This window comes from Acanthopagrus latus, chromosome 13 (genome assembly GCF_904848185.1).
Source record: "Acanthopagrus latus isolate v.2019 chromosome 13, fAcaLat1.1, whole genome shotgun sequence".
In the NCBI taxonomy this organism is placed as follows: domain Eukaryota; kingdom Metazoa; phylum Chordata; class Actinopteri; order Spariformes; family Sparidae; genus Acanthopagrus; species Acanthopagrus latus.
The window spans coordinates 16,163,350-16,187,642 of record NC_051051.1 but is presented as its reverse complement, the minus strand read 5'-3'; the positions used below and the strand labels follow the sequence as shown (position 1 = coordinate 16,187,642).

At 41.8% G+C, this 24,293-nt stretch overlaps 1 protein-coding gene across 1 annotated transcript in view; it reads left to right on the top strand.

Annotated features, from left to right (window-relative positions):
• Positions 1-541: 541 nt before the first annotated feature.
• esama (endothelial cell adhesion molecule a) overlaps positions 542-24,293 on the top strand; it is a 62,159-nt gene continuing 38,407 nt past the window's right edge. The window contains exon 1 of the mRNA XM_037120045.1: positions 542-1,034. Coding sequence (XP_036975940.1) covers positions 968-1,034 — 67 coding nt within the window. The 5' untranslated portion in view covers positions 542-967. The remainder of the gene's footprint in view (positions 1,035-24,293) is intronic.

Genomic DNA, 24,293 nt, shown 5'->3' with positions numbered 1-24,293 from the left:
CTTTTATGCACAGAGAAATAGGATTATGCCTGTATTACTCCCAGTGTCGCTATGGCTCATAATGTGTTTGGTTTTGAGGACGACTGAGAAAAATACCCCCAAAAGAATCGTTTTTGACATGTAGGCTAATCAGTTCATTTTTTTTTACACTCATTGTATCATGCTCTTGTGCTTGTGAAAATTTGCAACTGAGATTGTTTTTAGAGCTTGTTCAGAATCATGTTTAAAGCTGTACATGAAAATAAGTTTTTTCTAGCTGCGCACAACCAGAGGACAGGTGTACCCGCGTCAAGCTATTAAAACACAGGCGGCAGAACAACGGATGCTAGTGAATTACGCTTTCAAAATAAGAGCGGGAAGTCACACACAGCTTTCACCGAAACGCTGCATGTGAATGGGGAGGTTTACTTTGAAGCTTGTCACCGGAACTTGTTATTCACATCGAGGAAAACTCGACGCCAGCTCGCGCGCTGAGGTGGCAAGGCTCTCTCTCTCTCCTCTGCTCTCGCTCTAGGTCTCTCTCCCTCGCTCGCTCCCTCTCAGGAGGGGACACAGGATGACAACTTGCAGAGTTGTACTCGCCGCCGTCTCGGTAACGACAGAGCCGCAGATGCACCCGAGCAGCAAGAGGAGAAGAGTCGCGAAAGACCCCCAGTGTCGGAGGTGCTGAGCCACATTCACACATCACTTTATTAACCAGCACAGAGGACTGGGTTCCAGCGGCGGCGGGATTTAGACGGCGTCCAACGTCCCCCTCACCTGAAGTGTCCCTTACCTTTTCCCGGAGAAGGTCTGTGTCGGGAGATTGGAGGAAGAGAAATAAAAAAAAAAAGAAAAAAAGAAAAAAAAGAAACCACTTGAAGGACTTGAAGAGTTTTGCCCGAGGCGACACACGGCAGCCCGCATACATAAAGCTGGGCGAAGGACATTAACACGGTGAGAAGTGGAAACTGGGGCTGCAGCGACCATGGAGGTCTGTGCCACTTCGAGGAAACTTACTCTGCTCTCCTTCACCTTCCTGCTGGGGCTCTCAGGTCAGTGAGGAACTCGTTTTCCACATTTATTCAGAGGAGTGTTTTTACACACGAATACATTCACTTCACACACATTAATACTTTACAAATATATTATAAAAATGCTAAAACTGGACCTAAAACTGGACTAATGATGTGTCCCCTTGTATCCGCATTTCACCCAGTGTACCAGCAAGTGAAGTAGTGTCAACCTTAAGTACACTTTCTCCATTTTTAGCCTACTTTAAAAAAAAAAAAAAATCTCCACATTTCACTCTTTAATATGTGACACGCATATTCTCAGATGATTGGTACCGAAGCCATCCCCACCGCAGCCTGATGACTAATTAAGAAATGAGAGAAAATGTCAGTGTCTGGGGGGTTCTCTCCTGTATGTGTGCCAGAGGATGAAGAGGTGGATTTAAAGCTGAAACACCTGTTTGTTTTTCGCAGGATTTGAAACAAGTGTGTTACACATGATTATGTCTTCCAGGGAAGAATAATCCCTTTATAGCCGCAGCAACATTGGCTCTGCCATCACTCTCTCTAGCAATGTATTAAACCCCTACTTTCACTGATAGCTGTACAGTACATGCAGCCTACTTCCCCCCCATGTCTTTGATTTAGAAAAATTGGGGCATGGCACAGCTGCTCAAGCATTTTGCAAATGTTTTAAGGAATGAGGAGTTTTAAATGATTAATTCAGGTGAAATTTTTAACAGCGCTGTCTGGCATCATTCTCCTCTATTACGGGGAAAGATATGAAGATTTCTCAAAGGATGATTCAGACAGATTTTCTCGAGAGAAGTTTTGTGAGGCAAGTTTGGTCTCCATCACCAGAGGCCATGCAGAGGTACATTCGACAGACTATCACCTTCTTTAAATAGCAACAAGGGATATCCGTAAGTTCATATTCGTTGGGTCATGAATCTTGAATCTCCATTTTTATCTCCCTGTTGTCTCAATTCGACTCTCAGCATGAACAGAAACTACACTTTGGGTTGATGGTGGTCATGAATACCTTTACGGTTCACTCCAAACTTGGCCGTAGACTTATCACAGGACTCTCTCATATGGAAGAACAGGAGATATCCATTTAAGTTAGGCAGCTCCGTCCGCTCCAGGTGAGTGCATATTAGTTCCAACAGACAGGCTGGTGACTTTCATTTGGCCTGCGAGACATGAAAGCAAGCAGGAGCTTCACTTTTTGCCTGTGTTTTTTTTCTCTCGGATGCCCAAAGCCCGTGTGTGCTTTCCTGCCCTGTTGCCAAAACAATCACATGCGCTGACACAGGCAATCTCAGGCTTGCTTGTTACGCCCTGAGGGGTGGGGTATTACCTGAGAAACGCTACCATTTTACCACGCAGGCCCCTATTATGACATTATGGTTTTCACACCTTCAAGGCATTCCAAGGAGTGATTGCTAGTAGTGTGTCCTTGTGAGTAATCTGGTGGGTTTTTTTTTTAACACCAGGCTGTGATTCAGTGTCACAGCACACCAGGACAATACAAGCACAGGGGCTGACCTTGACCTCAGCGTTTGACTCACCATCAGTCGCCCTGCAGGTGTGTCCTGAAAACACTGAGCGGTCAAGATACAGAGAGGAAATGTTCATGAATAGCAGCCTGTGGCAACAGGAAAGCCGAACGCTCCTTGTGTTCCTGATGTAGCCAAGTGCGTTAGAGCAGGAAGTGAGCGAATGTCCTCTGAAAAACACGACAGGACCTCATTTGATGTTTAAAGTAAAAAATCAGTGCAGCGGAGAATGTTACAAGACTGTCGACGTCACAAGAAATTGATGAGTGATTGTGATGACGTTAAGAAAAAGTTTACACACTGACTTTTGACTGAGTGACTTACTCATCTGCATGCTCTTTATACTGGAATATGTGTATATATGTGTGTGTGTGAGTTTGTGCTTATATGTTATATGTTATATCATTCATTCATATTAGTTAATTTTACTCATTTCAGAGTATAATTTATTAAAAAAAAAAAATACACTTTTACACAATACTTAAGGAAGAAGAAACACATGCCTTCCCTTTCTTAATGATAACATAACATACAGTAGATACGAAATCTCTTCAAAAGCACTTCATAAATGCTAGGACTGGATTAATTTGATCAAAATTATATTAATATTGCATCACTAATTTCACTGAATATTAACATTGATATAATGACGGTCTGATAAGTTCAGAAAATTACATCACTTAACTGAAATGCAGCATTTAAAACCAGGAAAGGTTTTTGTTTGCCCGTCATATCATGATACTATAGTGAGATCCAAAATCCTAACACCATATAAAGTCATATATCATAATAACTATATACTGTTATGTTGATATATTGCCCAGCCATAGAGCAGAATACAATATAGTGCATTTCAATCACAAGAACATGCGATAATCCTGTAAACAAACACATAAACAAATAAATAATTCCCTGCCGTGTGTTTTAAAGACAAGATGTAAGACTAACGCTGTGTCCTGGAGATTCAAGAAAGAACAAATGAAAATATACAAATTCACTCCCTTTTTCAGTTCATTGTTACATTTCTTTAACTTTACGGCAAAATTCTTTCCCTCCTCCCTGCAGTTATGTCTTTTGTTGAATTCAACTTTTACTGCATGATAGTTAACTTTGCTTCCTAAACGCATGAACCCATTAGGATTGTCTCAGTAGAGTCGTGTTTGGATCAGCTAATTTGATTACATTAGCCAAGGTTCAATAGGCCGTGTGCCGAATTAAGCACTCTGTTCTAATTGCTTAGATGAATTTGCCCTCCTGTCAATTGTTCTTCGGCAAATTAACTCAAAAAACCATCTACAGGCAGAATTTCATCTTTTTTCTAGTATTATTTAAATCTTGCTGGTAATTTTTTGGTAGAAACGTCTGGTTCGGGCTCATTCATGTTGACTGGACAGCCTGATTAAATTACTTTAAGCCAAGTCAGATAGTTAGAAAGATGGTGTGTTAGACATGATAACAGTGGAGCAGTTTGAGTGATTACATTGACACTTGGTCTCCAGAAGTCTGGACAACCCCAGTTTGTACTATTTTTAGATGTTCCCAGCTCCAATAGTGTGCAGTGGCACAATTTACATTTTTATTCCTAACATTAGCACTGTGTTTTAGTGGTGTGTGTGAGATGTGAAAGCATTTACATGAGCACAGGCGGTAATCTTGAAGCTAGACGTCCATTATCAAAGGCCAGTTGTTCAAGGCAACGATTTATAAGCCATGCCTTATCTCTCGACTGGCGATTGGACAGTTGCTCTTCTATTCTGGACACACCATCTGGCAAAAGAACATCTTCATTTGTTTTCCAGGTGGGTCCCACCGTGGACTTTACTTATTTAACAAGGTCAACCCATAGAAGCTTCAAAGGCTCCATTGGGATGGGAGGAAAGGAAAGCTGTGCTGCTGCTGATTTTCAATGCCAGTCCTCGGTGATGGTGCCCAGAGTGGTGAATGAGAGGGTTGCAAGTGTTATTTTTAGCTACATGTATTAATTTAATACAACCTTAAACCTGCCTTAAAGCTTGGCACACTGACACACTCTATAAATGACAAAATGTCAACATTGGTTTGTTTCCTGTTTCACTCCCTATTGTTACCCTGACAACATTTCATCCTAAAATATATCATATGTCCCCTCAGGCTGCCAAAGGGAGGTCCATGGAATGCAGTTCACCCTAACTTACAGCTATGGCCTTATCTCTAATTGCCTATTTCTTAGAATAATACCAAATGGATGTGCGGCAAAGCCCCTTTCCACTTTGAGCTGGGATTACAGCAGTTTTGAAGCCAGTGGTTCTCATGTATGTGTCCCCAGCAACTGGTGCGATTTTGATTTGAGGAAGGAGATTGAGGGATTTATCGGTACATACGTAATGACAACGGTGCACTTTTTCCTCTCCGGTGTGGCAGTTTGCTGTCCAATCGTCAGTCCGTGCAAGTGTGCCAATGCCTCTTGTAATCCCATGTATTTACACCCACTGGCACTCTGAACAAGGCCCAGGAGAACAAGAACCTGAAGGGAGATTAGCGCAAGTTCATCCTCACTGACGGGTAAAGAGAGAGCCATCACGGTGCAGGGGACATCATACATAGCTGCAAAATCTTACCAAGCTTCTCCATTTCTCGCATTCTCTGAAACCCTCACCTTTCATTAACCAGATTTGTTAAATCTCTTTTTTTTAGCTTGCTCCTATACATACACTATATTACCAAAAGTATTCGCTCACCTGCCTTTACTCATTCTATGAACTGAAGTGCCATCCCATTCCTAACTCATAGAATTCAATATGATGTCGGTCCACCTTTTGCAGCTATTACAGCTTCAACTCTTCTGGGAAGACTGTCCACAAGGTTGAGGAGAGTGTATAGGAATTTTTGACCATTCTTCCAAAAGCGCATTGGTGAGGTCACACACTGATGTTGGTCGAGAAGGCCTGGCTCTCAGTCTCCGCTCTAATTCATCCCAAAGGTGTTCTATCGGGTTCAGGTCAGGACTCTGTGCAGGCCAGTCAAGTTCATCCACACCAGACTCTGTCATCCACGTCTTTATGGACCTTGCTTTGTGCACTGGTGCACAGTCATGTTGGAAGAGGAAGGGGCCCGCTCCAAACTGTTCCCACAAGGTTGGGAGCATGGAATTGTCCAAAATGTTTTGGTATCCTGAAGCATTCAATGTTCCTTTCACTGGAACTAAGGGGCCAAGCCCAGCTCCTGAAAAACAACCCCATACCATAATTCCTCCTCCACCAAATTTCACAGTTGGCACAATGCAATCTGAAATGTACCGTTCTCCTGGCAACCTCCAAACCCAGACTCGTCCATCAGATTGCCAGATGGAAAAGCGTGATTCATCACTCCAGAGAACGCGTCTCCACTGCTCTAGAGGCCAGTGACGGCGTGCTTTACACCATTGCATCCGACGCCTTGCATTGCACTTGGTGATGTGTGGCTTGGCTGCAGCTGCTCGGCCATGGAAACCCATTCCATGAAGCTCTCTGCGTACTGTACTTGGGCTAATCTGAAGGTCACATGAAGTTTGTAGCTCTCTAGCAATTGACTGTGCAGAAAGTCAGCGACCTCTTTGCACTATGCGCTTCAGCATCCGCTGACCCCTCTCCGTCACTTTACGTGGCCTACCACTTCGTGGCTGAGTTGCTGTTGTTCCCAAACGCTTCCATTTTGTTATAATAGAGCTGACAGTTGACTGTGGAATATTTAGGAGCGAGGAAATTTCACGACTGGATTTGTTGCACAAGTGGCATCCTATGACAGTTCCACGCTGGAATTCACTGAGCTCCTGAGAGCGGCCCATTCTTTCACAAATGTCTTGTTTCACAGTCTGCATGCCTGAGTGCTTGAATTTATACACCTGGGGCCAGGCCAAGTGATTAGAACACCTGATTCTGATCATTTGAATGGGTGAGCGAATACTTTTGGTAATATAGTGTATGTTCATCTTTGCATCTCTTTGTGGTAATTTTGTGTTTCTTTGAGCTGATTTGTCATTTCTTCGTAGTCATTTTGCATTTCTTTGTTGTCATGTTGTGCTTCTTTGTAGCACCTCTCACTAGTTTTGATTCTTTGTAGTCATTTTTAGTTTTTTGTCGTCATTTTGTATCTCTTAGTAATTGTTACCATTCTTTGTGGTCTTTTGCATCTCTTAAAGGTTGTTTGATTGACTTTCCAACTGTCACCACAAGCAACACTCACATCAAACAGAGGCTCTGGCATGTACATGGATACTTAAATCTTACAGTAATTTGATTCTAAAAATACTGCAATTAAGCCCAGGGCCATGTAAACACCTTAATCTAATTATATTACCTTAATTAAAGTCACATTCACTGGATTAATGATGTGATTAAAGAATGTGGAGCACTGCAGCATTAGCTGCATATTTTAAAGGCTGCTCTGACCTCTAAAGACCATGCTCAGGCTAACCATTAGAGGTTTGACAAGTTGCAACGCCTGCCCCACATTCACTGAGTTACTACTATTTTTAAGTATAAACATTTATAGTCTCAACATGAGATAAATTGTGGGAAAGCAGCATATGAGTAACAGTAACTATTAGCGTGCTGCTTGGAGATGTCTGGATGGGTTACTGTCACTTGTGAATGCATGAAAATAGGAATTTGTGAATCACTTTCTCTTGAAGTACTATCAGCAATTACATGATTGTGTGCCTGCAAACGCAGACAGTGAGTGAGAAGCGGTGACTCAGGGCCTGTCATGATATACATGTTGGGATGTGCTGATATGTTGGTTGTCCCTTTCCTGGGCTTTCTATGATGTCTCATCCATGGACCCCGAAGGAAAAAGGCCTTCCCTCAGGGGTCATGAGAAAGGCACTGGGCGACTTTCCCAACATTTGGCCCTGGCCTGGGGACTCTTAAAGGCACAGGCACACATACTCCCTGACTTCATCTTTCTCTTCCTCTTCCCTCTGTCGCTCTTTCTGTCCCTCCCCGTCTTCCTCTCTTGAAAAGGAAGAATCCAACATGGGCAGAGGGTGTTTATATATTTTTTTTTTCTCCCATGAGTGATTGATGGCTGGAGAGATGCCTGCAGGCTCTGATAGAAATCTCTGGTGGACAGTAAAACATGTTTTTGTGTATTGTTTTGCATATGGGCTACACAAACAGAGTTATTCCCGGCTGTGTGTCTAGCCATTTACAACAATAATAGTTTCCCTCAACAAGGCATCATGTAAATACAGACATACAGTGTATTTATAGAGACATCATCAATTCTGTTGGGTTTGTCCCAAGTCATAATGATGGCATGTGCTGCTCAATTGCATAGGAGCACGTAGTGTCTGCATCGTCCTCATCTCCAACTAATTTAGGGTTACCCGTGACGCTGCTGTAACCAGGCTTTGACTGTACATTTGCCAATGACTATTTAAAGCCAAGCGAGCCACGGGAGGCTCATCAGGTGGTTCTTAAGGTCAGTCTAGCTAATATTCTGGGTATTCCCTTTTTCTATCTGCTTCTGCTTCTGGCTTAGTTCTGGAGTAAAAAAAGTAACCACTAATGATAACTGTTGAAAGGTCACTGACTTTGCTGCTAGGGACTTTAAGTACTGTCGAAGGATCCAACTTATATAATGTAGTTAATTTAAAAGCAATTTATATATTCTACAAAGTGATCACATAGAACATTAGGGACATGGTACATCCCAACAACATGGTCAACAGAACCTGGAAAGGCCGTTGGAAGTGTTCTTCTGAAAGAAGCAAGACGAGTTATCCGAGATGTAGTGGATCCAACTCTGTGAAACTGTCGTCCCTTCACAGGAAATGTCTAGAGTGGTCAGAGAGAAAAGAGGAGTGAATATCCACTAATGATTTGATTCAATTACAATTCACCTGTCAATGATTCAAATGCAAAATTCTTGATGCGTCTCAATGTATGGCATCTTCAATTTTCTATATTGATGCACACCTCTTCTTTAATATCATTAAGTACAAGCAGTGAGATAAATATAAATCTCCTTGTATTTTGGAGGGCCCTTTAAAAATCTTCTATTCAATACCAGTATTTCTGTGGTCCTTCTCAGTGCAAGAATATTACCAAAACAAAACACAATTCTGAAATGAATAATTTTCAATAGCTCTGATTGAGCTCAGGATTCATCAGGATGCCTGTTTAGCTCCAAACAATTTTACTGTATGATCCTGAACCTTTTGTGTGACCTTTTGGATGTGTAAAAGAACACAGAACATTGATTAACATTAGATCCTGACTAATCCCGTTGGCATGTTGGGAGATTTAAATAATTAATGAAGTTAAGCTGCTGCGCCTCATGTGTCTCTCTTAATAGGGTAATTGGAGTCTCATTTGTGTCCGCTCATTTGTGCCTGACAAAAAATGAGGTTATGTCCACATTGTATAGAATGTAATATTTTCCACATTAATGATGTATTACTTCACCAACCCACAATCCATCATCCATTAATCCGCATGTTATTTTTTCATGACCTGACCTGACTTATCTATAGTGGCTGCTGTTATCTTTACATCACTATAAGCAACTCGTCTGTAAGGGTAAAAAAAATAGGTCATAATAACCCCCAAAGTGCTATGTGAAAAAAATGGCCGACTGACAAAAGTGGTATGTTGTGTGTATAACTGACACTGTAATGTCAGGAGGACGGGAAGACAATATTGCATTTTTGACGAAAGCTGTGAAACCACAAAGTGTCTGCTTACAAAGAGAAAGCAATGTTTTTTTGTTGAACACCCGTCCCAGTTATCTAATGAGTTTTGAAAGGGTCTCCTAAGGTCAAAGTTTTAAGATTTTTTTAAAGCCACAGGGGACCCCAGTTACCAAAACTGGACTTTCAAGAGCCCTGATATTGCTGAAGGCTTCATGGCAGCCATGCCTCCCAGTCAGACAAGATGACATCATGGCTGTGAACAAACGCAGCTTGCTTCCAGTGCCGTTGACAGATGTTGCAAGCTGAAGTCAACAACAACTGCAGCCACATATCCTCCTGACCTGTCCTTCAAAAAAAAAAAAAAGTAAATAAAGCTGTGGACAGACGGGAATTGAGGGCAGGGGCTTAGACAAGATAGCCTGTGTTAAATTATTCTTACTTGGAGGTACTTAGGTGGGGGTGCGGGGGGGTTAGAGCCTGATGCACTTATGACTTAAGAAACATTGACATAATCCTGGTTTTCTTCATTAAATGTTTGGGCAGCTTATAATCACACTCTGCCAGTGAAGTATCCTGAAGTATCCATGTGTGAGCTGCTGTGTTGTTTTATTTCTTTTTCCCTTCTTTTCTGTCTTTCTTAGGAAACTTTTAGAAAACAGCTCCCATGTCTTCTGGGACACACATATTTATACATCTAGAGCAGTGTCAGTAATAGGTGTGTTACCGATGTACGTCATTGAAGCCAAATTGGAAACCTGTCATTGTATTCCATTGTATTCCCTTCCTGCTCTTACAGTTGAATAGCGGTGCTGAATAGAGCAGTGAAAGAAAAAGGTCCATTAGACAGAAAATTGACATTGATTTGTGATATTGTGGCACTCAGGCATGTAGTTTTTTTTTTAAATCATTACCCACAGGGTGTCCCTGAGGAAAATTTGCTCAGTCTAGGCAGTGAACTCTCTCTCATTTCATGCAAAATTGGGGTACGAATGGTGGTTGCATTAATCTGACTCATGTATAAGTTCTCTGTTATGCATTGGTTATTCTTTGCACAGTCTTTCCTGACAGATAAACGGGAAATGACACCTGTGTGCCGAGAAAAATGTCTTTGACATTAGCGGAAGTATAATTACAGTGTCCCAATGAGAGCCAGATGGAGCAATTGTGTATGAGGTGACACTGGCGGCAGGCAACTATGTGGAAAAAGTCATTATGCTGAGACTATTAAGCCGAGAACCTGTGGGGCATCAGAGCTGTATTGGCGTTCTCAGCGAGGCAGAACAAGTGAAGGAGAACCGTTAGAAAGACTGTGGGAGACACAAGCTAAGTTTATGACACTTGTCTCCTTTGGACACCACAAGGGGAAATCCCTCCCTGGACACTAACAGTGCTAAAACATGAGTGACTTGCATAGAGGTAACAGACGCTCAGTCTTACTCAGTCGAATAAAGCATCCCCATGAAAAACAGGAATGTCACACACTGTAATGAGCATGTGTCTGGCAGTCTGATCAGAGGCATTTGGTATCTTTTACAATCAGCATTTTCTAATGTGACCTGTCTCCAACTAACTTTAAAAAATCTGGCAGTTGGATACATTGGTTTAACCTTGCCTGGACAATTACCTCCATCCTCGAATGCCAAACGAATGTATTCAGTAGTGCAATGCCATAATTAATGAATATAGCACACAGAGGCCACACTAAGAAAACCCAAATGTTCAAGTGATCAGGGGACAGGGACAAGTTTTTCCCATAGCCAAAAACCTTTTTTAAAAAGACACACACATTTGTGTGTTTAGTTAAACTTGACTGTGCTTGAGCACAGGGAGGAAAGGTGCATTCAGGAGGGTGTCAGTAATGATCAAGCAGTACAGTGCAATTTGGTGTCAAGGATTACTGAGATCTCTCCTCCCCCCACACACACTCAGAAAAGGCCAAAGGCATACAGATCAAGGAGTCATCAAATTCAGATCTATTTTGGTTGTTTAAAGCTTAAAGATCATATTAAATGTATCCAAGCTCTCAGTCAGAGACGTTCTTTAAAGGAATAGTTTTAAATACACTTATGTGCTTTCCTGCCCAAGATGAGAGGAATCATATCACTCTCATGTCTGTGCACCAAATATGGCACAGCCAGCAGATTATTAGCCTAATGTAGCATATGAAATGGAACCTTGTTGTTTTTACAGTCTGGTTTTGTGCAGATTAGACAAACAAGATTTAATGTGTTGATTAGTGAGCTTTAGAGGTGCTTGTAGGAATTCTGTTTCTATTGTCATTTGATCGCTAGATGTTTCCCCCCATTTCCTGCATTAATGCTGAGCAAATGGTCTCCTGACTGTAGCTTCATACTTGCAGCTACCAATTACCATACTTGCCCACCACGTCCACTTTCATATTGCTTTTTTTTTATGTAGTCGGACGACACTGACACTGAAATTACCACCTGAAGGTGTCTGTTCCTTGCAGGAGTTGCATAGGAGTCACATTTAATTTATCATGTGAATTTGACATTCCCAATGATTTGAGTTTGAAGAAATGCACAGAACTAGTCGAGTCAAATAACACTACATACAATAGTTATGTTTCAGTGTTGAGGCAGCACACAAAAACCATTTAGCCAATTAAACATGATGCAAATGAATTGAATTGTGAGTTTGGCTATGTATCCTTTAAGACCACCCGTGGCAATTTAGCCATTCCTGTACCAGGACAACTATTTCCCTCTAGAGAAGTCTTGTAGTGGAACTGCTCCAGATTGTTTTCCAGATCGCAGCATGGCATTTGTGAAGCACACTGCCAGTTAAGATGAGCAGGTGATTTATACAGTGTAAATGGTAATGAGCAAAGCTCTACTGACAATATTTTCCAGCACACTTCTAAAAACAACAAACGTAAGGTTTTGGGCCATGACATCACCACAGATAATTCCCCTCACCCTGAGTCCTCCCTCTGTGTGGGACACACCATTGATTAAAAAGACCAGATCTACTTTCATTTGGTCTGTCAAAATGTCCCACAGACTGAGGTGTCATTCACGTAGTCATTTTCTTCATAATAATCACTACTGGATTCTTTATGTCTTGAGATTTAACATGCTATCTAGTTAACCTTTTTTTTTTTTTTTATTGCTGATTTGTGCATGATAGTCCTTCATTTTGACGCATTTAACGTTTTATTCCCCCCCTTTCGATGGCATATGAGTGCTGATTTTTAGCTTAACTCGAACAGTGAAGCTGCTTCACTACTGCTCCTCTGATATAAGTGCAGTGGCAGGGTAAGAGCACAGGTTGCTAGTGTTAGCCTATAAAGCACTGCTAGGGGCCAAAAGAACTGTTACAGTACCACAAAAGAAATCAACACAGCTGAGGATGGCATATTAGAAATGTCCGGTCGTCATCAACAATAACTGCTGGTGTGTGACGGTCCTAAGGGCTCGTCCCTTTTCATAGCAGTAGATTTCAACCGCTACCTCTTGTAAAGGGGCAAGGAGGTTCTTGAAAATGAGGTGTAGGGGTAAAAATTTGAAATGAGATTTAGCCGAACTGTCTTTAGATGATCAACCCGATACTCCACAAACTCTAGCAAAGGTCTCTACATCTCCAGAGCCAGAGCTCAGCTCACCTACGTGATTAGAGGTAACAATGAAACTGGAGTCTTTCATGTAGGACTTGGGTAAGCCAGGGTTTTCTGTAGTCTCAGACCTTAAACTTCTATGCCCACCAGCATGGAAAAGTAGCCGCTCTATCGATCACGTAATTTCACAAGCTTGTGTCTGTGATGTTCCTGAGGGCAGGACCTCCTGTCAGCTCAGCACTCACTGCATTAAATGTTGCTCTGCTCTCTGCTGTACCGCAAGCCATTTCATTAATAATGTGCTGTCATTGCTTAGTGATTGAGAGAGCATATGTTGTATACATAAATACATACATTATATCCCTCCACCTTTATTTCTTTCTCTCTCCACATGGCTTTTATTGGCATTATTAAATCTCGACCTCCTTCTTCCTCTTCCTCTTTGCCCTCTTCTTTTCCTCTTCATTTCCGTCCAAAGCTTCGTCCTCCTCCTCCTCCTCCTCCTCCTCCTCCTCCTACCCTTCATCTCATCTCTCCTGAGGGCTGCAGCTCCAGCATCTCATCAGCATCAGAGTCTCGGGTCAGCCGGCAGGGTTAGAGGAGGGGGGCTTTGTTACACCAGCATATGTGTGTGTTTGTCTGTGTGTGTGTATGTGTGTGTTGGTCTGCAGTATATGACTGTAGTGTGAATTCAGTCCTTCATCTTCAGTCCTCAGCCCCAGAATGTGATGTGTTTATTCTTCATTCTCTCAGATAATTTCTCCCTCCATCTCTCTTCTCTCTCCACTGGCCCATGCCTCCCTGGGTGGTGTATGTAATTATAAGCTCTTATCTATTTTTCTGTCACACACAACTACACTCCGGAGAGAGCTCAGTTGATGTCATTATCTCCAATAATGGCTTAGAGGTGCAGTCTCCCCTTCAGCCCTCCCTCCCCCATCCTCGCCACGCTCCGTCATATATACAGTATAATTGCTATTTATTGAAAATACCTCCCAGATCGCCGCCCTCCCCCGTACTTTCTTTTGGCCATTGCACCCTCTCCCATAGTCATTCATAGGAATGGATATGTTTTAATATGCTGCTAATATGCTCCTTCCTCCAGTATGTAGGGGGGATCTCCGCCAACACTGTCATAATTGGATTTCTCTTCTTCATTTTCAGTCCAAGTGACAACAGCCCTCAGAGAAAAAGTGTTTTCATCAGATTAAGTGCCAAAGTGCTTGAGACAGACTCCATGACACAAACAGACAGTGATTTGCACAGTCCATTTATCCATAACACGTCCACCAAATGAAATGACACATACAGTGGTTTGTCCGTGTTGTCTGCAGCGACACAGCATAGTCTGATCTGACCTCCCATCAGCAGGAAAGACTTGCTGCTGGGTGCATCCCACAACTGTTACAAATCAGCATCAGTTTCTACATAGGAGAGGCACTCAGACCTCACAAATATAGAAAACAGTCTTGATTATGCATGTATAGTGTGAGTGAAATATGTGTAGACAGTTGGACTAATTGTGGACTAATTGTGGGAGTGCATGCATTCATGTTAGTCACATATGTGACAGACAGCTGTAAAATTGTGTAGACATGCTGTTGGCTGAAGGCACAAAAAAAGACTTTGGGTTTGCAGAAAAACGATTTGTGTTAAAATGACCATTGTCAATGGTTACAACACAACCCACTATTGACTATTGGTTAGAAATGAACAGAGAAATCAGCAGTCCCTTGTTTTAAACTCCAATGTACTCCTCCAATCTTGCCTCCTCTGTGCATGGACGTCATCAGCCTATTTACAATCACGATAACCACGGCCGCTAGAGGACATTTTCGCTTACATAAACAAATAATGTTTTCAAATGACGACTGATTCTGTTGTCCCTGCTAGTTGGGAAGACAGTGTCCTTTTCGAAGGGAGCGTTTTCATTTGAGTTGTATTTTTGTCCTTGCAGGGAGACTTCCCCTTACTTGCAGTAAATCCCTTCACGAGGCTAGCCCTCACATGCAACCATTGTTAATTGTGAGAGTCAAACAAGGATCTGTTGCCTACGGAATGGCTAGATTATTTTTCTCACATGTCTGACGCAAGCTCTATTTTCTGATTCTCCAGCCAAGAACAATGGCAACTAAACTGTCATGCAAGTACATCACAGGAAAGCACAAAGGAGAACTTTGCCTGAATGCTATGTGTTGTGTTGAATTCCGGCCCCCTCAAAGTGTCACAGTTGCCTTTGCTGTGTCCTCTACAGCCAGAAACACACATTACTCCTTCATTCATCTCTCTTCTCTCGTATCTGTATGCAGTAGCACTACTGTACATGGGCTCTGACATACAGTACAGCAGAGCCACACAGAGCCCCCATAATCTCCCCTGCACATGTGTTTGAAGAGGTGGAAGTCTCTCAACTGAATGCTAAACAGGATCTGTTAGGATTAGGGTTTGAGGCAGTTTAGCTTATTGCTGACTGTTTTTCAGAACTGGGATTGTGAGAATTGTCGCCTCTTGAGCCACAGATTTCTCTAATGTTGCATGCAGAGACTCGCTGAGGCACTCCGGGAGACTTTGGCCTTTTTTTCATTGTAGAAAGCGCCAACAGACAGAAAGCCTTTCAGTTGAGTGTCATCATTGATGTTTTGATTGTTCATTAGTGACTGGTCATTATGTTCACTGATTTCCTGAGGCCAACCATCCGTGAGAGGCCATTAACCCCAGACATTAAGAGTAATTAGGCAAAGTACTGACTTTTTGTGCAGATATTTTCCATGGATTGTTTATGTGGATGTATGCATGACATCCTGGAGGCAATTCTACATTAGTTAGGCAATTGACCTCTGGGTTTTCTATTTCTGTATTCCCAAGAACCTTGAATTCCTATATGCAGTGATGCAGGTTTGACTCAGTGAAAGGAAATGGAATTAAAGGGGAAAAAGGATGAAACATCAGTAGATGTATTAGTGCTAGGAGGGATCCTGTCAGATGGTGTAGGCCACACTCACATGCACGTATATGCTGGATGTATACATGCACACAAAGGCCTTATTAAATGTCTTCATCACTCTGTCATATGAGATGAAAATCCTCATTTAGATGCAACATGCTTTTTGTCCCTCTTGGAGACCATGCGCTGCGCTCACTTCACTCTCCCTTACTCTCGTCGCACACCCCCATACGGTTTCCGCGACACTCCCGCCAAATTCCCTCAATGGGAACGCTTTAATCACGATGGCAGATTCATATATCCCCACCCCCTCCATCCGTGTGCTCACACACACACTCACTCGCTCCTTTTAACACACATCCTCTGGGAGGACAAAAGGCAAGCCTCGTCTGATCTGTAATCGCTCTCTCGAGTCTCCCCCCTCTCCACGTGCCTCCTCCGCTATCAGGATCATCAGGAAAATAACGTTACAGATTCTGTTTAATAACAGCATTGGCACGCACACGGAACCCACAGAGGAATACTGGTTTCTGTCTCATCTCCCCTCCTGACATTACCTGTCACTGAGCAAGACATCAGACAGCGAGGCGCAGGAGAAGCGATCAGAACTCCCCTTAACCGCCGAAACTTGTCGCTCATCTGTCTTTTACCTCCTCCCCATGTTAAAAATAGACCCAAGCTGTCAAGTGCCAACTACAATTTTTTTCCATCTTCCTCTCCCCCACGCTCCCTCTTTTACTCACTTTCCTCAGCTGTCCATGAATCGCTAGCTGCAGCAGTTTTCCTGGTCATTACAAGCCAGGCGACAGAACTGTGCACGGCTTGTCATTATAAACTGTTTTTCCCATTTGTCTCCGTGTCGATCACTGCTAACATGTCTGCCTGTCTAGGCAGTGTGCAGAACAAGACAAATGACTTAAATATAAGGCACTATTAGAAAGAAGGCAGCCCAGCAGCCACACCTCTGATGCTGAATGTCAGTAAAGTGTCAGCTTTAAACAAGGTCTAATATATATACAGGTGAGTCATCAAGGCAACATGAGGTGACTGACAAAGCTGCGGTCCTGTTGGGAAAGTTGTGGAGCTGAGCGTGTGACATAATTTTCCACCTACTTAATTCAAAGAAATATTGTGTTGTGCAGAAAGCTTCACACCTTGTATTCCAAGGAAATCAAAAGTGATACTGATGTTATTTGATGATTTGTATGTAAATGTGACCTCACAACTACAGTGTACATTTATGCTGGCAAGAGGGCTGTCACTTTCATCAACAGTTTTGGGTGCATTATTCTGTTGTGATTCATGTGTAATACATAGATTCATTTTTAGGACAAACATATGTGGTGTCGTACCTAATATTGACATGACTGCATGCTAAGAGTTTGATGAGCTGCTGCGCAACTGGCCACAAGAAATAAATGGAGCATAACATAGTATTAACAGAAATATAAAATAGTCTATTTCCTAATTTTATATAATCAAAAACCAAACAAAAACAGGCTCTGCACATGTGTTTGTGTGTTACTGTTTTTTTTTTTATGCTGCCTTGCAGCTTTTATACTGTCAGCCCTGAAAAAAGATATTGGCTGATCCCTCTGCAGTAGATAAGAGAGATAAGAGTAAGAATAAGATAATATTTATAGTGTTTTTTAAGGAGCTTGGTCGTTATGGGGAAACCCTGCGAGTCAATTACTGAGTGCAGTTATAATAACTGTTATAAACTGGTAGGCAGGACACATATGAACTTTGACTAAATTTCCATGGAGTAATAATCATACTTTTTCATCCTTGAGCAGCGGAAATCTACTGCACTTGGTAATCGACTCGCAGGGCTTCCCCACAATGACCAAGCTGCTGCAGGAGAGTGGTGAGCTGTGTTCTCTTTTCAGTAGAAATCTGGCAAAGCTAGCTGATGTTTGGTACCTCAAACCATATGCTGGGACCCTATTTGTACTGTTGCTGAAGTCTGATGCTGTTCTGAACACTATTTGGTGCTATGAGTGGCTTTTTGATGGCACTTTCTTGGTTGGAGGCATGGTCTGTGTGTATTGTTATCGTACGGTTTTGAGGTTGCTAAAACTACTTAAGCGAGTGGTCGGAAAACTTGATCTCTCAAGGGGGGGGGGGTCTTACTCTGTGTCACGGTGTGTTAGACCATGGATTAACTTTACACTGGAATATCCCTTCAATAACCAAATAAAATACATTTTCTCAACTGCAGCTTCAGTTTGTGTGTGTTGTGAGTGTTTCGAGCGGACTGATGTTATCTGTGGTACACGTGCAGCTCCTCAAGAATACAAAGCTGAGAATCAAAGTGAGGAAGGAATGTCCGCTGCTTTCATGAGGATAGATGCTGATAAGTCCTGTTGTCCTTCATCAGACATCTGTTTATTTTCCTCCATCAAAGTTTCGGACAGGAGTTATGCAATCAATTACTGGTACAAACACCATGCGTAATGTGCGATAAGACTGGAGACGTGTTCGCTCTGATGTACTTGTGAAGACCTCTGTGTACGCCCAAGTGTACAGATACAAACTTGTGGGCTTAGAAACACACACACACACACAGACACACACGCACACAGAATTTTAATCTTTGATTGTTATCACTAATGGATGGCTCAATTATCTTCCCGTCAGTGTTTGATGAATGGGTTATGTAAATGGTGGATGTTTGCATGTCCAGACGGATGCAAGTGATTCATTTTAACACTGCCTCTGAAATGAACCGTTTGTGAGTTTAGTTTCTAGAGCAACGTTTTATTAGAAGCCTCTAGTTGTTTTTGTTTTCTATTGGGCAAACAGTTTAAGCTGTCAGGTCAGGTCAGGTTTTGGCATTTAGTCAGGTAATAACGAGAAGACACTATGCAGATCAGTTTGCAAAGTTCACAGTGGCGTCTTGCAAAGTGCAGCCATTTTTACCCTGAAGACATATAACAGCGTCCAACTTTGCAATTGTGATAAATTGGCTTTTTTAAGAAAAATGACTATAAATATAGAAAAGGAACAAACATATAGAGCAGATTGTGACATTTAAAAGACATTATTGGAGAGTGTATCCAGAGATCATGCATCCAGCTTCCCTTCCCTATTTGTAGATGGACTGAACTATGTGTGGCCTTGTTGCCTTGTTCCACCTTCTCATTATCTGCTGACTAGATGGGTGTGGACTGAGAATAAGTGTGCTGAGACTGATATTCTCCCAGTCCAGTTTAACTGGTACTCAGTGGAGTGATGTCAGCCCAAGGTTATGCACACAGAGGTGGTGCGTGACACCTCCTGATGCTTTTCAATAAATCATAACCCCACAGAGAGGAGAGCAGTTGCCGGTGTGATGTAAGAAACAAGAATAGGTCAAAACTTTGTATATGGCTGGACTGTGTGAGGTCAGTGTGCTCCTGATGATGTGATTCTGATCCTGATTTAGATCTGTTCTATTATATTCATTTTAAAGAGCTCCAGCCAGTGGGAGAACTCCAGCGCCCGACTGGCGGTGACATTCAATTATTCGCTCAGTGATAAACCTTAATGTTTATCGGGCTGGCCCTGCTTTGCTGCCGTCTAGCTAAACAGCTTTGAGTAAATTTAATGTTACATTAGCCATAATCAGAGACAAGGCAATAAGGCTAACAGTGAATGGTTTAAGTTTTGGTCTCTCGGTCCAGAACATGAACTTTAAAGTAGAACCTAGTGAACCCTGTTGGATGATGTGGGTCATTTTTATGCTCAGTTCTGTACTTCCAAAACACATCAACTGCAACTTAATGCTCCAAGTTGCACATTTAAACAAGATTCTGTGCTAAAATAATGTTAGTACAAGTTTTGAAATGTTAAGCGACTTCCTCAGCAGATGTTTGCTCAGTTTTCATGGAGATGATTTAGCTACTGTCATGAGAGTTTGAAATTTCTATCACTTGTTAATGGGTGATCAAACAAGGGGTAGCTGGACAAAGATGATCTTTGACATTGGGTATGAAATTGAAATTTATCTTAGTGACTCCTACTTGGTGACCCTTGACCCCTTCCCAGATAAAGCTGTGAGCAGTTTTGGTCTGGCAGCTTATGTTTCTGACGTCCAGTCTTTTGTCATGGATCGCTCATTTCTTTCATATGTTTTATTGATTTATTGAGTATTACAACAAATCAATGACAAAATACATAATTTTTAGCTACCCTCTAGAACAACACAGTAAAGTGTTTTCTGATTTGACTCCACATTCAACAGAACGTGACTACTGTGTCCAAAACTGTTACAGTTCACTAGTGATATGCGTTTTATGATGTGACAGTTCTCTGGTTAGGGTTTAGTTAGGTTTAGGGAAAGTTTTTGAAAGTGTTTAGTTGAAGTTAGGGGAACCTTCATCCTGATTGTTACTATTATAACCATGTGGTTAAAAGAGCGAACATGTTACATTCACAAATTGAATGCACATTATAAACAGTGTGAGTGTGAAGAAACAACTGGGGTTATGTTATGTTCTGATCCCCAGAGTTACAGTCCTGGTCAAAGCCATTGTAAATCACCTCTGTACTGTTTATCCTGTCTTTAAAATGACGTCTGTCGAGGTCTCAGATGTTGTGTTCAGACCCAGCTGAGCCCCCTTTCTCCACCTGTTATGCGAAGTCGTGGTACAGGCAGACTTCATCTTATCATAGACGTTCACACTCAGCGAACAGGGCCACAGCTCCATAACTAACTGACCTACTCGCTAACAGCAGCTAGGTGCTACAGCCAAAGATAGCTAGAGCAAAGAGTAGAATGAAGAGCAGGTTTTGCTGCCCCCTGTAGTTTTGGAGTTACCTCTGATTGCTGGACATTTCTTACAAATTACACCTGTCAGGTTACTGGACAATCGTTTAGATTGATTTAAAGAAAAAAGCTTGTTTACTGTCTAAAAATGGAAAAAAAACAAACAGCTGTGTCCTTTGTTAAGCTCTTATGTTTCTTGACCCATCCATCCACCCCTATTTTGCTATTGCACAGACTTGATCGCTCTACAACATCGCCTGACCTCCCTCCTTGAATTGCCATGACCTCTAGAGAGATTTGTCACTTGGAACACAAATAAATGTATAAATTAAGTGATGACTCCTCATCAAACTGTAATGGGGAAACACTTCAGTCCTTTTCTCGCCTGCATGGTAAATGCTTTTTTTTTTTTTTTGAGGAGACATGACTCACTAAACTCATTGAAAGTCTAAGCTCCAAAACCTATGCAGTAGGATTTTTCTTAAAGAAGATTTTTTTTTTTTTTTTTTTTTTAATGGAGTTGAAAAGCTCTCTCCTCCCTATGTACTCCACACAACCTCCAATAAAGGAAGATTTTATAAAAGACTGCTTTTGGACCAACATAGAAAACTGCTTAACCAAAGAGAAATTTGAAATGTAGAAGAAGCTGGGGTACATCAAGAGTTTCGGACCTAGTTTGCCAAAAGTATCTCGAACACCTCTGAAGGTGACCTCGTGGTCAAGCTGCTTTGGCAGAAACACAGTTTGCTTTTTATCTGAGACAGAGGAAAGATGCGACAGAAGCATCTTAGTGAGACAGAAGCAGTGAGACAGGGAAAGAAAAGGAGGCAGACAATGCAAAAAAGATTGTGTTGTGAGTCAAGAGGTGGAGTTGAGGGCATGGAAAGAGAGAGAAAGGAAGGGCAGGGGGAAAGTGGAGGAAGAGTGAGTACAAATGAAGAGTGCGGCAGATAGAGCCTGATACTGAGCTGGAGATTTGGCTGTTTAATCGAGTCGGTGAGGATTAGAGCCGGATTATGTAGGAATTGCTACATAGCAGCAAATTAGCCCGGTAGCTTTAATCTGAGAGGCGGACAAAGCCAAAGTACTTGACCAGACATCAGTGTGTGCGTGTGTGTGTCTGTGTGTGTCTGTTATATATAAGTAATGAGGTGACATAGTTTATGGTGTCTGTTTAAACATACTGTATCAGAGGAGGCAGTGACACAGACACACATACATGAAGTGATCCAGTTCTCCAGTTGGACAATTCCAAATCCTAACATCACAGTTTACTGTTCACAGCTGTAACAAAATCTGTTTCAGTCACCTTCTCAGGAATACGTGCAAACGACATTTAAAAGTGAAATCTTTGCTTTATACTGTACAAATCAAGGATCGACAAGAAGATGAATCAACAAGAGCTCAGCAGTGACCAGCCACTTTTTGAGTGATTCTGGTTCCGTTGTTAATTCCCCATCCTTTCCCCCAGAAATTCCTTATACAAAGACTTTTTAGCTTGGAACAAAGCCAACCAACTATAAGATGAATTGTGACCATACATACAATTAAAAAGATTTGATTCAGAAATTTTGGAAAATCGAAGAAAGTAGTTATTTTATTTTAATATGTTAAGTGAGTAACATCACATACATTAAGTGATATGAGTCACTTGCGTAACATTATTAGGCAGTATTTTAACCCAAATTATGATCTTTTCCTAACCATTACCAATTTTTTTTGGTGCCTTAACTTAACCAAACTGTGATCGTTTCACAACATTTAACCGTCAAAAAGTAATATGTCACACTGTATGAACTGTTTGTTGGCAAGCTTTATCTTTACAGTCTAACTGAACCCTGTGTATTCTGTAGTTTTGCTACCATGACCATGTGGCATTTACTTAAATTCTACTACAACTGGACATTGCATTTTAGGTTTATTGCTAACGTGATCGCTTAGACCTTCAGTTGCAAAACTGACGCTAGCTGACCAGCTGCTGTATTTGAAGAGTTAGGAGTGAGAACGTGTTAACTATAATTTAACAAGCAAAAAAGTCACTGTTCTGAAGTGTGATGATCTGACAAAATAATAAGAATTTGGATAAGTCAGAATAAATCATTAACTATTTGCAGATCAAATGATTGATCTAGAAACAAATATGCAGATTTATCAATAATGAAATTGATGTATAGTTGCAGTCCTCTGGATTGTAGTGTACAAGTTATTTAAAAATAGGGTCACAGAGTAATATTGAATTAAAGATGTTACAGCAGCAGAATAGTCGGATTTTAGCTTGTTCCTCTGATGTACAAATCCACAATCTGCCGTTTACATGAGAACTACAAGTCGAGGGAACTGTCCTGGTTTTATTTTTCCAGTTTATTAACCAAGCTCCTGTTAGAGAGTCCCTCCTAAGAACATTATATTTGGAATCATTCCGTAAACCACTGAGCTGTAAATGCGCCGGGGCAGCAAAAATTACCTCCAGTATCGACCTAAAACGAAGTGAGTAGTTCCAGTCCTGTGAGCAGTCGAGCCCCAATGTAACCTGATCAGAGCAGGTAGGTCAGGCGACCATGGAGGCAGAAACAGTCCAGTGAGTTCCCCATACACATATATAGTGTAACCAGCATTGACATGCCACGCACACACACATCACACACATAGTGTAACACCCTCTGCTACACTGGTAGCAGGTTTATTGGTGGTGGTAGAGTAACATTGCTTGCCACTCACACCAACCTGACTGACTGTTCACCTCTGTAAATGAGGATAGATAGGGTGACGAGGAGAGCAAAACATCTGAGTTATGACTTATTAATGCCTCAGAGATGTGTGTATGTGTGTGCAGAGGGTTATTACAGAGGAGAGGATGAAGTTGCTTACATAAGGGCTCATTTCCAGCCTACAGTAGCACCTTGAACTGTTTTCCCTTGTGCTTTGCCTCAGTGGAGTCCCTCGCAGGCGTGGAGTGGCGACCGCCCTGCGTCCATTTAAATCAAAGTCCCTTTACTAGGACCCGGCGTGTTGGTTTTCCCGCTTCAGCGCTCGGCGGGACTTGCTAACAGTCTTCCGACAGCGTCTCGAATTTACACATGCCACGCCACACACACTTCACCACACACACTTCACCACAGGGCTTGTGGGTAGTTGTTTTCTCAAGACAGTGCCAAGGCAACTTATTCTCTATTAGCCAGGCACGTTTGTTTGCCAATCTTCTATCCCATTCTACATCTTCTGTGGTGAGCTGGAAAGGGATAGAAAATACTTGAGAAAGCTATAAGAACTATCAGAGCAGCTCTTTGTTAGTTCCCTTTCGGCTCTGAAAATTCAAACTATGTAAGACCCCCGGAAAGTTTTGAGTATGTCAGCTGATGATGTCACCAAGGCTCTTCCCTGACCACAAATATCGTGTGGTTTAAAGTTCCAGTGTGTAGGATTTATGATGTTCTATTGTCAGAAATTTAATATATAGTTATGATCATATTAATTATGCTTCTGTCAGTGTATAGTCACTTGACAATGAGAATCATTGTGTTTTTTGGTACCTTAGAATGAGCCTTTTATTTCTATGGGTGCTCTTCCATGGAGTCCGCCATGTTTCTACAGCAGCTAAGAACAGAAAAACAAACACTGGCTCTGGAGAGGGTGTTTTAAATTTTCAGCACCCATCGTAGATTCCCCCACACACTTTTCTGGACAGAGTTTATTGTCTGTATATTAACGAAGATAGATTATTCTATTCCTTAGTGATGTTCTAGGCTTTTCTCCTAAATGCAAGTGCATCTTAAAATGCTGAATGTTTTTCAGATGACAACTGCGTTGAACATGCACACA